At 35.9% G+C, this 16,453-nt stretch overlaps 3 protein-coding genes across 7 annotated transcripts in view; 2 read left to right on the top strand and 1 right to left on the bottom strand.

Annotated features, from left to right (window-relative positions):
- LOC122396921 (peripheral plasma membrane protein CASK) overlaps positions 1-12,544 on the bottom strand; it is a 236,356-nt gene extending 223,812 nt beyond the window's left edge. For all 5 annotated transcript variants that reach the window (XM_043395697.1, XM_043395698.1, XM_043395695.1 and 2 more), the window contains exon 1: positions 11,730-12,544. In XM_043395697.1, the coding sequence (XP_043251632.1) occupies positions 11,730-11,788 (59 nt within the window). In that variant the 5' untranslated portion in view covers positions 11,789-12,544. The remainder of the gene's footprint in view (positions 1-11,729) is intronic.
- On the top strand, positions 5,144-8,239 carry LOC122396923. Its single transcript, XM_043395699.1, has 3 exons — positions 5,144-5,236; positions 5,301-5,775; positions 7,330-8,239. The coding sequence occupies exons 1-3, from the start codon at positions 5,182-5,184 to the stop codon at positions 8,015-8,017; spliced, it is 1,218 nt and encodes a 405-aa protein (XP_043251634.1). The 5' UTR covers positions 5,144-5,181; the 3' UTR covers positions 8,018-8,239.
- Positions 12,545-14,573: 2,029 nt separating the features above from the next.
- The window catches only part of LOC122396914 (autophagy-related protein 16-1), a 688,248-nt gene continuing 686,368 nt past the window's right edge, over positions 14,574-16,453 (top strand). The window contains exons 1-4 of the mRNA XM_043395679.1: positions 14,574-14,998; positions 15,184-15,442; positions 15,533-15,695; positions 15,811-15,899. Coding sequence (XP_043251614.1) covers positions 14,869-14,998; positions 15,184-15,442; positions 15,533-15,695; positions 15,811-15,899 — 641 coding nt within the window. The 5' untranslated portion in view covers positions 14,574-14,868. The remainder of the gene's footprint in view (positions 14,999-15,183; positions 15,443-15,532; positions 15,696-15,810; positions 15,900-16,453) is intronic.

Consider the following 16,453-nt stretch of genomic DNA (forward strand, 5'->3'; position numbering starts at 1 on the left):
AAGAACGACCACAATCCATCTGGGACTCTGTACTATGCCATACGCTATCTCTGCTTCTTGACCCCTAAGGATTCTAGACGTTTATAAGCATCTACTAGATCAGTGCATGCGGTGACCGCCTAAGGGCGTCCGAAGAAACATGCTTAACAAAAGTGATTATAGTGATTACAGAAACCACTTTCTAGACCCTATACCATTCTTAGAAAGAATAGAATACACTGTCAAAGTGGAATCACCTATTTCGATGTCACCCTATACATAGAAAGCGTTCAGGTAGTACGTCCTCTAATGCCTTTCAGCAACGGTGTTTGTTATACCACTTCAGTCTGTTAAAAACTTTATATGTTTACAATGTGTGGACATGTGCCTACAGGTACAATTATACTTATGGACGATAATGTAATCTTGATAACAGAGTAAAGTAAAGTCTAACATGTTTGTTTATGAAGGATGTCAGAATTGAAGATCAGAATCGATCAAATAAAATGAATAATGACGTAGCTCCTTGAACAATAGGCACTTCAAGATAATGTTCTAATCTAAAAAATTCGTACCTACGTATGTACAGGTGATCGAAAAATTCAATCAACAGCTGACGAGAGAAGACGATAAGCGAGCGGACCTAAAATATATGTTACGATAGCATCAACATTTTTGTTATTCATCTTCCGACGCCTTCTAAAGAGCAGAGATGGGCAAAATTTTTATTTTAAAAAAAGTTACAATTTGTCATTTAACCCGTCATCTAATATTTGAATAAAATGTTATCCATCACTGATACGGTAAGAGATTATTTATTTTCAAAAACAAATCATGATTTTACAAGTAGTTAAACACGTTACAAAAGAATCTTAAAGATTGTCTTGAGAGTTCATGCATACGTAAAGCCCTTGTACATCTCGAAGCTCTCACTCGTTTACCTTCTTCTCTCATCGTTGCTGAACGAATTATGGAAAACGACGTCTTCTGTCTTTTTCGATGTTAAAAGCTCTTCTGTGAGACAATCTATAACCTCGAGAGGAGTCAGTAAGGCGGCTTTCTCGCCAACATGGCCTACTTCGTACGACAAATTATCGACATCTCGTTGTTTTATACCCTTAACAGCAGTAAATTGACGAAGAACACCCTGGCATCCGAAATCGAAGATAGTAATATTGTAACTTTTCTAGAATATAATCAATTTTTATTGCACATCGTCCTCGATGTCGTACAACTTTTGTTTGAAACATTCTTCCACAGAACAAACAGTTCACGAGTTATTTAGAGACCACAAGTTAGGTGAATCACCCAGTATGCCACCCTCGATATCACGTAACTTTTGTTTAATTAATGTTTTTACATTACAAGCTTACGAGCAATTAAATATCGTCTACATAAACGAATCGCTCTATAGATATAACACTGCTATATATCAGATTACCGGTGGCACCAGAAACTGCTATATTTGACCTTATTCTAGCCTATAAATGAAACCTAAGACTGTAGTAATTGAACTCCGCACATTTATTGATACAAGATATATGTTCATTGTGAACAGATTGAAAGTTATTAAAACGTCTTTCTATTTTCAACGTACCATTTGATGTAGCATTCTATCTTTGATCAAGTTATAATTGAAATTTCATGAAAACTAAAAATAAATCTATGTTATCTTCACAGAGGTCTGAATTTGGTTTAAGTCATGTCTCAATTTCAGAAAATAAATTTTATCTATTCGCTTTATCATTCTTGATTTCTGGCTCATATATCCGTACTGCCGAAGTGATGTATGTATATTCACAAAGGCTATTTCTTCATTTTGCGCAGATGAAGACTGGCTTTGCAGTCGAAATGTACACCTAAATCAATTAGGATGTTAAAATGTAACCAAACTAAGAGCCAACTGGAATTTCCATTACCACCGTGAATTAAGTGGTTAATGTAAAAGTCCGAGCACACGACCTAAATAATTTTTTAAAACTCTGTCGGATATTTCGTGGAAAATTCATTGACACCTTTTTAATATCTCAGATTTCATACTGTTATATCTAACTCGAAGGATTAGATTTCTGTAGTTTGACGCCTGAGGGTTTCGAGAGTATAGATAGGATCGGGTTCAATTGGTTTGGTCTCGAAACTTCGAATCCTGTAGTACCCGCATAAGTGTATATTCCTAAGTATGTACTCTAATGCCAGACAGAATCAAATGTCTTAAAGACTGGAATCCTAAAATATTATCGTACGTATAGGTATCTTATTTTAACAAAAGTTTACCGCGACTACCGTCAAGAATGTTATTAATAAAGAATGAAACATTTTTCCGGGCGTTGCCTGATCAGGAAACCGAAACCGCCCTAAAATTATTGGTTTTTATTGTCTGTGACCTACATGCAAAGTTCTTAAAGATCGTCCTGGACGGGAAACTACAAGTTTCAAGTAGTACTAAGTCTTTTAAAAGCAGAAAGATTTTATCGCTTGGACCGTACGATCAACTACTGTAGCGACTAAAGCTCTTTCGACGTTTCTTGTACTCGTATTCCGGTGGACGCTTATTGTGATTTCAACGTCCATACGGATATTGGAACTTTTTATCTACACAATCCTTTTATCTATCGTAACCATGTGTCTCTGGTAACTGTTTCCTTCTTGTTATATTTTCATTGTTAAATAATAACTAAATAATAACTTTACAAGAACCGACAGAAGTGCCTCTTTTGTAAGAAGTTCGCTGGCCCGAGAAATATCGCGTATTCCACTGTTCAGTTTCCTACGATGCGAAGGAAATCGAAATCACGAAGGTGTAAGAAGAACTTTCGTACGAGTGTTGCTAAGGCGAATGCGAACTTTCGTGAAAAACTTCGACGCGGTCGTCCGACGAAACGGATCGGTTCCGTTTCTAATTTTAATGTTTAACGCACGATAGTACCTTCTACACGTTTTTACGATTCAAGCTTATTCCAGTTCACTTCAGTTGTAAGTATAGATGCAACCTAGAAAAGAACTTTCTCTGTGACAATATTGAAAATTTCGGAAACTAGTTCAACTTGAAAAATGGAGACAATCGGAATTTACGTAATTTTCTTCGAACTGGAGCATCGATTTCCATTTACAAATCAAATATACAGTATTAGGTATGGAAAATATTTCGGAAAATTCTGAACTAGAGACTCTAGAGCATAACATAACGTTCACACAGAATAAGAAAGGCGATAGCTGTAATAAGAACGATGGACCTGATGTAATTAGGTAGCATGCATTTACTTGTGAAGGCGGAAACAGCACTCGGTGTCAAAGTGCATCGTTAAAGTCGCTCTCCATCGACATTAATGTTCTACCTCTATAGTTTAGTTGTTTCCACATTATTGGACGCATATAGACGTGACGGGCTCGCTGTTCGCGAACAGGAAACGGGAGGATAGGAAATTGAACATGATAAATGGAATTATTAGAGAAACTCAGGAATAAACAACACTTTCAATACACATCACAGGATTTCGGGGTTCGTTTAAACCAGTAATAAGCTATTGATGTATTTCATAAACACTTCTACAACCTACTGATTTACTGTTGCTGATGTGCGTGAAATGAGTTCTCAGCCAACTAACAAACGTGATTGTTGAAACTGATAGTTTCAGTGTTTGACGAAACGTTGAGATGAATTCAAACACACGTATTACGTTTGTATTACGAGAGAAAAATTAGGGCAAAGGAATATTTTTCTTCTTATAAATTAACATCGTGCCCCGTTTCTCTGTTTGACTATCCGGTGTCTTGAATATCATGTACAAACAAAAGAAGTTAGATCACTGCGCAAGTTATTCCAAAAATTACGAGAAACCGCTCGGTCACATCGGTTTGGCGAGCATCGGTTGGAAAGTTTCCTGAGTTCTTACTCTCTCCAGTCACGTTTAAAGGAAAACTTTTCCGTGGAAATACGGAGAAAAAACAAAGATTCATGACAAAAAATAAAAGCGGACCCAACTCGGGTCCATTAAGTAAATTACGAAAACCGTATTTGGCGGCTTGTGTACCAGTATTGCTCAACAGAACTCTCGAGCGTTCCTCAAGTACCTTGCTATATTTATTTCACCTATTATACATCGGGGATATTTTCCTGAGAAAGTTACTTGACATTTTCCAACCGTACCGAAGTCTTTAGAAACACATTCATAAACCGTGGATAAATATGTTCAATTTGAACCTTTTAATTCTACTGGCAACGATTTAAAAAGTTCACTTGAGAAATAAATTTTAATAAATCACGAATGTTTAGAGAAGGATAATGTCCCAGTCCAAGACCTCAAGAATTTTAATTCTACCTTAGTTCATGATATTACCACTGTTACAATTCGCTGAAAATTGCCATGTTTAGTATACACGGACGGACAGAATTTATTCTTATCCTAAACGCATAGATTGGCACGCTTCAGTGTCAGGTCGAAGTAGACATACATATAATCAAGAATATTGTAGCGAGAAAGTTTGATCCGCTCAAACTCAGACGTGACACTAAAATCGACTCCATGAAATCAAGTTACCCTTCCTGGCATCAAAGACGATCTTCCCAGACGTGAACCGACGCCCCATTGTTTCCAAGATGGAGTTACATTGAACAAACTTTAAACGTTGAACTTCGTGCATCTGGAGCTCGTGTTCTCTTTGTACACAAATAAGGAAAATACCGGTCCAATTTCTGAACAAATTTTGAACGAACGTACGCGTAAACATAAACACAATGTATGTTTATGATAAAGACGTTCCAATAGTGCGATAGACTTTCGATTATCTAGTCACGCTTTAATCGATCACATTTTTATTGAGATGAAACCAAAATAGGCAGACAAATTATTGGCATACTCTACGATCGTTCATTTTTAACCGACTTAATGGAAATACGTGTCGCAAAAGATGGGTGTACCCTTAGGATCAAAGATGACCCACGGTATAACGATTGAGCTAGACACTGTCGACTAACGACATTATAGATTATTTTATCACAATGTTTTCACTAGAAGTGGAAATGATCATTGGCTGTGAAGAAAATGATCATTGGCTGTTTTTCTCTTTTGTCTCGATTGCTGTTATCGCTAAGTATCTCCGTAAGATAAAATATATTGATATCATATTAAGGCGAAGCATATAAAACGCAAGAAATAATTCAGACAATTATAATGGTTCGCGTGTCAAGCTGGACAATAAATCATGTTTCCATCTTTATTCTTGCTCATCTGTCTTTTCCTACCGACAGTGTACTCCGGTAAATTTATTTTTAAAAACATACAGTGATCATGATAAATACTAATTGTGTTTCAATTCTTCAGCGTATTGTGCAGTATCCATACGATATCATGAAGATGGCGATTTAAAAGAACCGCAACCGCTGGTCTTGACAGAAAATGGGGAATCCTTTTTTTATCCTGACAAGAAACATGGAAGCTCCTTGGAACTCCCCAGTGGATCTGTTCGTTTGGCATGCCCTGGCAACGATAATTATATCCAAGTTGTACCCGACCGTAAAGAAGCTGTTGCTACTTGTATCAGTGACACAATCTTCAGCGTCAACAGGATTCCTCGTACTTTTTCATCATTGACCTGTCGAACTAATCTGCAAGTCACCGTCAGGAGTCTTCAGAAGCTTTGTCTGAACCAATATCGCTCTATGGAAATCGGTTTTCAATTGAATGACAGGTTCTTGCAGACAATAGAATTGTGTCGCAATGACAATACGTACGAGACTTATTACACAAAATTTAAGATGTCCAACAAACATGGCAATGTGCAGACTGGATATCCCAGGTAAGCTACGTGGCATCAATTAGTTGAATATTTATGTACAGAATTTTCAACGCCGTTCGCAAATAATTCTTACGAGAGCATAAGCGCGGAAGAATTTATGATTGCAAATTCATTAGTAATTGGCTTCAAACAATCCACGTAAACGGGGCAAGTTTCTTTGCAAAATAATACATCACATGGTGCAATCTAGTATGTTATTTCTATATAGATAGATGAATTGCTTCTGCGAAACATTGCCAATATTCTCCATATATGGAAAATACATCAGTATTAACATCACGTATATCGACACATATATCGATAAACGGATAGACCATTTTAGAGAGCTCACGAAAAGATCTTCTAAATAGTGTACTGGTAAACGTGCGCCGGTGTATTCTATTAGGGATGAAAGTTAGAAACACGGGGGAACTAACTTCGCGTAATAAAGTTTCCAATGTTTCGTTTAAAATGTATAAGTTTCAGGAAATTTTTTTAGGTCATGTGGTACACGGTAGAACTCTACACGACGGTTACGGTATGCAAGAGATAAAAGTATAATGCGGTAATGTAGTTTCGTTTAGAAAAAAAAACTAATAACTCCGAGAGATGGTTTTTCGTCTCAGTTATATGGTAAAAAGTTACGAGGATTTATACGGCGTTCAAAATTAAAAAAGAAATGTTTAAAGTAGATGTAAACATGGAAAAAGATTCCACTGGGTGGAGGAAGATTTGTCAAGATAAAGAATCAGAAATATTTTGTAAATAAGTATATGAATCGTTATTGCGACTGATATTGGATTTAGCGCTGTGAAATACTTATGGATAATTGAACAAGAAATGACGTTCATCGTGCACCGTTCTTTGAAATCGGTTAAATTGTGAAACCTCGCCCTATATACGTACGAACACGCCCAATTAAGGTGGATTCGATCTATCCGTCAGGCAACCGTCCGTCAAACATTCATCGAAATATTCTCCAATGGCTTTTGCACCGAGGTATTCACACTGTATTCCATCTAGCAATTCACTCTGAACAATTTTCTGATGAACGTATGCTCGGCAAAATGTATAAATTCGTCATTATATAATACTTTACAGAATTGGTATCTGAAATTTGTCTTGAAGGGAGTCACCCAACATGGTGACCGAAACGTTGATATTGATTAAACAAATCATATCGAATCTCCTTCGCTGGTTATTCGTCATTCCCAAGCGATATCACACGACTTACTAAAAAGATCATTTAAAGATTGTTACTGCTTTCTACTCTGTATCAATTCTAAGTAACTTTATTTCGAAAAGAGTCACAGCATACTGAAAGGGCGAGGTTCAAATAAATAATCAATGCATTGATCGAAACAGAAGTTAAAGTTATTCACATTTTACAAACAAAAAAAGTTTTCTTTGGCGCCTCTTTTCGATTTTAAGGCGCTCTACTCAGGAGTCACGCCCATTTCTTCGGAGCACAGTGTTATACGCGAAACATGTGTAACTACCTTGCTCGAATATCCCAAAGAAACCCGATAACGACACAATGTAAATCCTGCCGTGCTACATTAATTCTCATTTTAGGCCTAGAAATTGGAGAGACGCGAACTACTTCGCCGGACTGAATATGGAAAGGCTCTACAATTGGAGAGTTCAGATCGAAATAATCGGACGAATTCTACAGTCTGAGGAAATTGCGAAGAAGTATATCAACCAGGGTCAATTTCTTTCGCGCGGGCACATATCGGCCAAAAGTGACTTTATTTACGGTAGCCAACAGAACGCCACATTTTCATACCTAAACGCTGCGCCCCAATGGGCCAGCTTCAACGGTGGCAACTGGATGTATCTGGAAGTGGGCGTTCAGAACTTCACCAGACAGAGTTCTCGGGACATCGAAGTTTACACGGGAGTTCACGGACAAATGACAATGGCAGACAAAAATGGACAACAACAGACGATACAGTTGGCTGAGCCTGGCACGGAAAAGACTCTGACAGTCCCTAAATTCTTCTGGAAAGTCATTTATGACCCAGTGAGCAAAAAGGGTACTGCGTTCGTGGGACTGAATGATCCTTTCATACCATCGATCAGTGAGAGTATTTATCTGTGCAAAGACAGAATAGAATCCAAAATGGAGTGGATAAATTGGATGCCAACTAATATAAAAAAAGGTGTCTCGTACGTGTGCCCTATTGACAGCCTTCGGAGGAAAATCCCGACGATACCGCCGCTGAATGTAATAGGAGTTTTAATATCGCCTCCTATATAGAGACAATTGGAACACAAGCACTTGCCAAATCTAACTCTTGACACGGTTCTGGGATACTGCAATTTGATAGATACGATTTATGGGAAACAGAAACTATGTACATTGATGTACGCTGCCAATCGAATGTCATTGGGCAGTAACTACAAGTCTAAGAAAAACACTACCGTTGATGTTCCTATATTTCTACATTGTTTTATTTATATATATCTTACATCGACATACGCGACAGAAATACAGGCGAATTTAATTAAAAACTTTTGGAAAACGGTTCTGTTTATTAAAAAAAAGAATAAAGTATAATGTGCAAAGGTACTGTAACTAACGTTCTGACAGCAGCCACTCGCAATTCTGACGTTACCATAAGACAACTTAAACGAGAAAGTAAAACCAGCAACTTAAGCGTAATAAGAATTCCTCATCCGCATAAATCTCATTTTTTTCGTATTTCGTTTCACCAGGAGCTATGTACCTGAGATTTCAAACAATTTTGTAATTCTACCGCGCAGTATTCACCGACGTAAACCGCAACCACTGTTACACACTAGGAAGAAATTAAATTAAAGAATGTGTATTCGTTGAGTGTAGTTGATGAATGAAATCTATGTTAATGTGTTTAGTGAATCAAAAATAATCATCTAACTGTTCCTGGTTTTATTAATATTAATTCACGAGTTTATACACATATTTTTGAAAGAAATATAAAAGAATGATTTTTATCGTGAGGTCAGAAATAAATCAAGAATCGAGTTTGTCGTGAATAACCAACAACTACAGAGGATACGGAACAGACGATTAGATTCCATGCTGAGATTACACCGGAAGTGACTCATTACGCATCTCGGAGAATGTGTTATTTTTAAAGAAAATCATTTTACCTACTTATTACGCTAAACCAAATAATTTAATAATTTTCCAATAAGTAATGTCTTTAAACCCAAGGTGATTTTATGGACCTATCATAAATATAGCATATAATGGCGCAATACTAAAAGTATGTCTTTTCATTGAATAAAGTTGAAACGACATTTTTTTATAGAGAACAATTTAGTATACTGTTCGAGCGACCAAAAGAGTGGTGAATCATGGAAGATAAATCTAGGAAGTACAGTAAATGTGACAGTGTCAAACATGAGATATGGACACATACATTATCATGAACAAGAATAGGGTCCTTTGTATCGGTTAAGGCAATTTTCACTCAACTTCTGGGGAAAAATCCAAACCAATATCGGTATAATTTATCATTCGTCTCACTAAAGAAAACATCGGATAACATCAATTATAGGTAACTAGCTTGTTTGGGGTATAAAATTAATTTTGAATTAGTTCTTGAAAGTTCACTACTATTAAACTATCGAAACACTAAAAATCTAGGATATCTACTTAAGAAAATAAAAAGTATAAGTTATAGAGGAAAGGAGAAACAACATAAAAACATGCGTTTATTTGGTTTTGTAAGTCTTTGTTCGTTTGCCACCTTTACAAATGTGACCCTCAGTACATTATTCAAACGTTACAATAGTGAAACATCAAAACATAACAACAGAGCGAGTATCTACAAGCAGATTTTTTTCGACGTACTAAATAAATATTAAATGCGACTACTGTTGCAATAGTACTGCGTTCATTTGAACGTCTCTCCGAAATAAAACATGATCTCTAATGAGTTGTAAATAGATACAATGACATTTTCCCACCGTATCGTTGTATAGGCAACGACTAATTAGGATCAATGACACTTAACTCTACTTCTACGAATCATGTCTAACTTTATGTTATCTCCGTTAATAATTGGCTGAATGCCAAAGGGATGACACACGAAACAAACAGCACGTCTACTGCAACAGTAAATGAGACTGGAAAGTCGCAGAGAATGATACCAAAATAAAATATGTGATATTAATTGTATTAGTTTCTTGGTAATGAACCTTAACTCTAATTTTATTAGGATGTAACTATAAAGTCTGTGAGAAAATTTATATACTAACATTTTCTGTATTATTATGTTACAAAATATAGTTATTATTAAATGATAAATACTATGAAAGTTTATTTACAGACCCTACAGATTCTCCAATTTGGTATATAATTCAAATTTACATTTAGAGGATTAGAATTCATTTTCCGGCAGTTGTAAAGAGATAAACGAATTACCAAGAATTTATTTCAATTTTTTGTTTCGAAATTAGGAAGAACGTATATGTTCATGCTGTGCCGCACTCGAGTATAAAAACTTTGGTAGTATTAATACGATAAAACATTATCTCCATTATCTCCAACGGGTCTGCAACGGACGATTGTCCAGAATCAAGGTCAAGGACAAATTGCATCTGCAAGAATTTACTCTGACTTTTCAGAAAACATAGTCGTAGCATACACGACCTTCCACGAGTGATTTACGAGGAGGATGAAAAGTAAGACAAGCATCCTAAAAGAGGTGTAGACCAACTTTTCCATCCCACCTCCTACATACGTGCCAGCATTAAGAGCTGTGCAATGGTATTTGGCAAGTTTTGTACAGATCTCCCGCGTTCGTTACATGAAAGTACAGAAAACCGTATGCAAAGCTGCAACACTTTTTCGATTTTCAAAATGAATGTACTTCCCCACTTTTTTTTTCTAACGACGCATTACTTAGTAAATCAGACTCTTACTTAATAGTCCTTTTCAATTCGTATGCATTCTTTTGATGAAAGAGGGATTAGTGTGTATGCGTGACTCGATGTCTTTATGTACAATTTAATCCTATTTAACTTTAATCCCACAAAGACGTAGGATTTGGAGCACATACCAAGTTTGAATAACTGTAGGAGTCTTTAAGTTTATATAGTAATGACATTCTATGTACATACTTTATAATACATAAAATGTCAAACGTATACAAATTTACTTACAGACTCTATAGTTAATCTTGGTATTTAATATAGTTCTTTAACAGGAATCAGTCAGTAGATAAGCTTTAATAGATAAGCCGAAAACCGTAAAAATATCTGGCACGAGAATTTACTCCATTTGATACGGTTGGCATTAAATATAATTTATTTCATACCTGTCTGATAACTAACCTTCCCAACCGTTTCTAACGTGGAGTCAGAACTCCAGACTATCTGTACTATGTAAACAAATGCTTTACATGTTCGAATCAATATTTTACTGTCAATGGAGTGAGAGAAAATGTCAATGAGATGTGACAGTTTATTTGTTGCCCATCGGACACATTTAAGAACTGGAAAAATGTTTGCCTTTTAATAAAAGTATCGTGTCATGGTAGTAGATAGAATTTATCAAACTCAAAAAATGGAAAAAATTTGTTCGAACGGCACGCAGAGATCAGCTTTCTTACAGTATAGACTTGCACCTTTTCCCCTACTTTTGTATTGTTACCCATTCGCCCCTTTTGAGTCAACATGTATACGTCATCGTTCGTACACGCGGTGCATGCATCGCGCGCGCGCGCACGAACCACGTCTATACGCCTAAGCTGAGCACGCACGATGTACGTGCAATGTATACACATACTCGAAACAGAGGATGGGCCATGCATAAAATGCGTCTGTCAAAGCACGTTCTTTCGCTACATCGAACAGTTTCTTATAAACCTGTCGTCTTTTCGTCTTTTCTAGCATTTTGACACTATCCCTCTCTGTCTCGCCCCTGACTCACACTAATGCAACGCAGCTGTCTCGTTCTTTCTCATGGTTTTATTACTCACTTGCCGATAATCTCGCAGAGCTCGTAAACCTCGTCGAAGAGAACCTCGTCGTCCGCCATAGTGGCGACGAGGAGGTCGAGGAAGTCGACCGAACGAGGAGGCTGTACGCGCCAAAAGGCGCGTCAAAGCTATAGGAATTCGTAATAATTCGGAAGGCGTGCTGATACGCGCCTCTCTCCTCTCGTAGTCTGGGCTGACGTCGTCGTGTTTCGTGTCGTGCCGTGTGGAATATGCGGCGGCGTGAACGCAGCCACGTATCGCGGATTCACGGCCGCCTCGGTTCTCCCACTCTTCTCTCCTCTATCTCTTTCTTGCCCCAGCAGCGACGAATTTGTTTTCCTCTACGCACACGTTACGCACATACACACATTCTATAGGCACACAGTCGTGGATAATACACCCGTGTAGCACGCCCGACTGACGTCGCACTGGCACTCGATCGGTAGACACGAGTTTGCAACCGTACAACTGAGCCTACGTTGGCGGACCGAATGTAAAACTTTATGCGAGGCAATGGTGCCTAATACACACAATCGACACCGCCTTCAAACCCTGGCTTGCTCTCGCCGGCAAAGTCAGCGCACGCAACTGACGAGAATACGCTGTACGTAGTACGGTCGTTTACACAATCGTACTATGCTCGAGCACGAAGAAAACCGGATCGGGCCGAATCGGTTGCCTCGTCGGAACAGTCAGCCGTACGATTGACAAGGACCGACCAGCAAGAGCGGCCAGACGGACACCAATGCCACTGCACACGCTTTCCCCGTCTGTCAAAGGCTGGAGAAGTAGATTCACTCGCTCCGAAGCAAGACTGGTTGCATAAAACGCGGCGAGCGACTGCGCCGACTGACTAACAGCTTCTCCTCTGACCCCTCTGACTAACCGTTCAGCATGGTGGGGCGGGCGTGGCGCCGCTTCGCGTGCAACCTTTGGCGGTTTAGTGCACTATGTCCTTTGCCTTGTCTCTTCGATCACAATATTTGTCAAGCACATGTAGCCCTACCATCAAACGCACTGTTAGGGCTCGTCTGCCATTTTAAACACCGATATCCACGATTACTCCGATGGTAAGTAAAGTACATTGAGAAAATTTAGAAGATTGTTTTGGAAACATATAATCAATGCGCGACAGAAGTCATATAAACACAACACTGCGTAACAATTTAAATCAGATTACGAGAATGTCCTAAAGGACATTATGTAAATATATCAGCTGTTGGTACAGAAACATACAATTTTATTTCTATACGAAAAATATGAAATTGTGATCGTTAAACAAATCAAATGAAATACTTTCAACTTTATACGATACATTCAACGAGGAATTTTATTTATTTGTATCGCAAACTAACTATTACTTGTGCATACATATATTCGTATTACCGTAAATGTGATAATTGTCCAAGAGTTTCGTCTAAATCTTCCCTCAAGCCAAAAACTGCTAACATTAGAATTGCTTTATTACGACCCCAAGCTTCACGAACTGCAAAAGTATCAACTGCTACAAACTCCAGTTCTTCTTTGAGATACTTCAAATGTTTATGATCATATCCCTTCAAAATTACTATTTTTTTTCTGTTTATGAAATATTAAACAAAGGTTGAACATTGTAGTCCAATTGCGAGTACACGAGAAAGTAGATATGACAAAAGTATTAATCTATGCGTTACCCATGTGTTATCCAATTGTCAATGTATTGACATTTTATTTGATCAGAGTCCAATTTACTGTACAGTGATATCAAACCATCTGCTATCTAAAATTAACTATTATTATTTTTTATATATAATTGTCGATAATTGTTTATTACTCCGATAAATTCTAAATTTAAATTCATATTGCTCTTACTGTTGCTATTGCTGTTCCCAGATCCATTCGTAGATCAGTATTAAGTATTGCATAAAACAAATATTGCAATGGGTTGACGTCGCGAACAATATTCGTATGAAATTTTCTATGTTTCGGATGAAATTGAGTTCTTTGTTTTTTATTTATTTTACCACCCTTTCTACAACTAAATTACATGGAATTTAAGTTTTTAATAGCGTAATTCCACATTCTAGCTTAGAATATGTACCAAGACTATTTAGAAAACCTTTTTTGATCAAATTAAAATCTACTCAAATTATACGAAATTAAACACGAACTTATTAGTTACTTCCATTGTACTAATAATAGATTTGCTTGTTTCTTTTCCATAATATCTTTGCGTGTTTTTGTTTTGATGTTTCATTGTAATAAGACTTCCTTGAAATTGAGAGATCTTAACCAAAATGCATTTTCTTTCTACATTTCAATGTTAGTTATCATCATTAGCTAAATAAGAGTAAAGTTTTAATATAAAATATAAAATATTTAGGATTTTGGCAATTGTCTTTCAAATACGCGTTACCATAGGAGTAAAATAAAAATTTCATACGTATTGTAATATATTTGAATATCATAAAAAACATAACTTTTTTATTTAAATTAATATGATTAGAATATTATTTTTCAGGGATATAATTCAATCAGTGAAAGTTGGCAAAAATATTTATCGAACCTGGATAATGCGCAGGGGTTGTCTGGCAGAAGGAAGATTACTGTCTCATCATCTGTCACACATTTTGTTGATTTTGTCAAAAACATTTTATTTTTAATATGGTTAGAATAAATTTTCCTTCGTATTAAATTATGTGCAATACATTGATCTATTGTGATACCAAATATTTAATAACGAAAAATATTTCATCCTCTGCTGTAGGCTAACTGAAGTTGTCTGCTAAAGAAAGATACTTTGAAACTCGCAAATAGAATATATCGATGTTTCGAATAATCGGCAATTTCAGGGTAACAGTGTAGTGTTTGGTATGTTTAGGTTAGACTAGCTATTTTCATAATTAAAAATATTTGCAGTAAATCTAAATGTCATGTGATTAATACGAGATTTTTCGATGTTGATAGCGATTAATATTCGAATGCGACTTTGCTGAACAGAACTAAATTTTGTGTGGGAAAACAGTGTATGTCGAGAAGTGAAGATTGGCAAAATATCCACCAACTGTGTTGTCAAATGGTTTTTATACGATTTTGATAAGAAAAGACGAAAAACAATTTACGTTCCGAGAAGACCAACGAGTCATTTTATATAGCGAAAATGGCAGCAAATGAACCAGGTGTTTCATTATTTTCTAGAGAAGATAATAACTGGAGAAAAGATTTAATTTTGCAACTTCAAGAGAGAAACAGAAGACAAACATATTGTTTTGCAGATCTCATAAGTTTACGTAAGATATTGTACTTTATATTTCTCAATCTAATTGATTTTATGTATTTAAGTAACCTGAATTCAATCTAATACTAATATTGAAAATATATTTAACATTTCATTGTAATTATTAAATGAAGTAAAGCAAAGCCAACAAAATGTAATACATAGCTAGAAATATATTTTGTTGTTCTTAATTTATAGATAATGGATTATTCGATAGGGCAAACACATTACGAGGGGAAAATATTCAATTAACTATAGCAATTGAAACCCTTCGTCGGACAACATCTGGTGGTGCATCTGTACCAGGTGCAACTAGTGATATCGAAGCTCGTCTTTTAAAACAAGCAGAGGAATTAGCAACATTACATAAAAGGAAGGGAGAACATACACAGCAGATAGTAGATCTTAATAATAAAGTACAAGAAATGACAAAGGAAATTCAAATCAAGGATGCCAGGTATTTATCATCTTCATTTAAGAAAAATATTTTTAATACGTTTATACAAAATGTCAATAACCAATAGTATTATAATAATGAAATTTTTAGTCTTGCTGAGTGTATGGAGATCAATACCAATTTACGTTTAGAAGTAACTAATTGCCTTGCTAGAGAAAAGGAGCTGGAAGGCATTAATCAAATGCTGAAAGATGAACATCAAGCCTTACAACTTGCTTTCACATCTTTAGAAGAAAAGCTTAGAAAAATGCAGGTATTTATTGAACAACAGTATACATATGGAGATATTCTTTATTATTATAATACCATGCAAAATATTACAACTTGGATTACCTTTATAAAAATTAATAAATCACGTTTGCTTTCAGGACGAAAACCGTCAATTAATAGAACGCTTCATTAAATATAAAACTCGAGATGCTGAGAAAGTGAACATAGAAAATGATAACTTTTTGAAGTGAGTATATGTATTTAGTTTTGCTATTAGCTTTTTACTAATATTAATTTTCTTTCTTCTTTCTATTAACTGTTCGTCGATATAAAACTAATTATGTTTTATATCATAGTTGTAAGTAATATTTTGATCTTTTTTTTATATAGTACAAATTTTTATATTTTTATACGTAGCATATTGTAATTATAACATGTTTCTTAAATAGATCATTTTTACCTGTTTCTTCTGCTATGTATATACATTAGAAGGGTGTCTTTGCAGTGGGCTTCTGTATTTTTCTGGTTTATTGTTTCTTGTGTCTGTGCCTTTCAAACTAGTTCCTGCATCTTTAGGTGTTTCTTTTAAATCTTAATTCATCATTTTCGTTGACACGTATTAAAATGTTTCATGAATTATATACAGAACAATGAATTTTTAATATACATAACACGTACATATTATACATTTTAAGTTATTTGAAAGGTCTTTAGATTGAAGTGTAGTGTTTTTGAAGTAGGATTTTCAACTTTTATGTGGGCAATGTTCCGACTGTCTATAATCTACAGTTGTGGTAAACC

This window comes from Colletes gigas, unplaced genomic scaffold (genome assembly GCF_013123115.1).
Source record: "Colletes gigas isolate AHSC1104 unplaced genomic scaffold, ASM1312311v1 Colletes_gigas_Sc00008, whole genome shotgun sequence".
In the NCBI taxonomy this organism is placed as follows: Eukaryota; Metazoa; Arthropoda; class Insecta; order Hymenoptera; family Colletidae; genus Colletes; species Colletes gigas.

What these genes read in the sequence shown, in the direction of transcription:
- LOC122396923 (XM_043395699.1), top strand. Translation starts at nt 5,182, where the DNA reads ATGTTTCCATCTTTATTCTTGCTCATCTGTCTTTTCCTACCGACAGTG. An exon ending in CCTACCGACAGTGTACTCCG is followed by an intron (nt 5,237 to 5,300) that starts GTAAATTTATTT and finishes TCAATTCTTCAG; the next exon opens with CGTATTGTGCAGTATCCATA. An exon ending in GTGCAGACTGGATATCCCAG is followed by an intron (nt 5,776 to 7,329) that starts GTAAGCTACGTG and finishes TTCTCATTTTAG; the next exon opens with GCCTAGAAATTGGAGAGACG.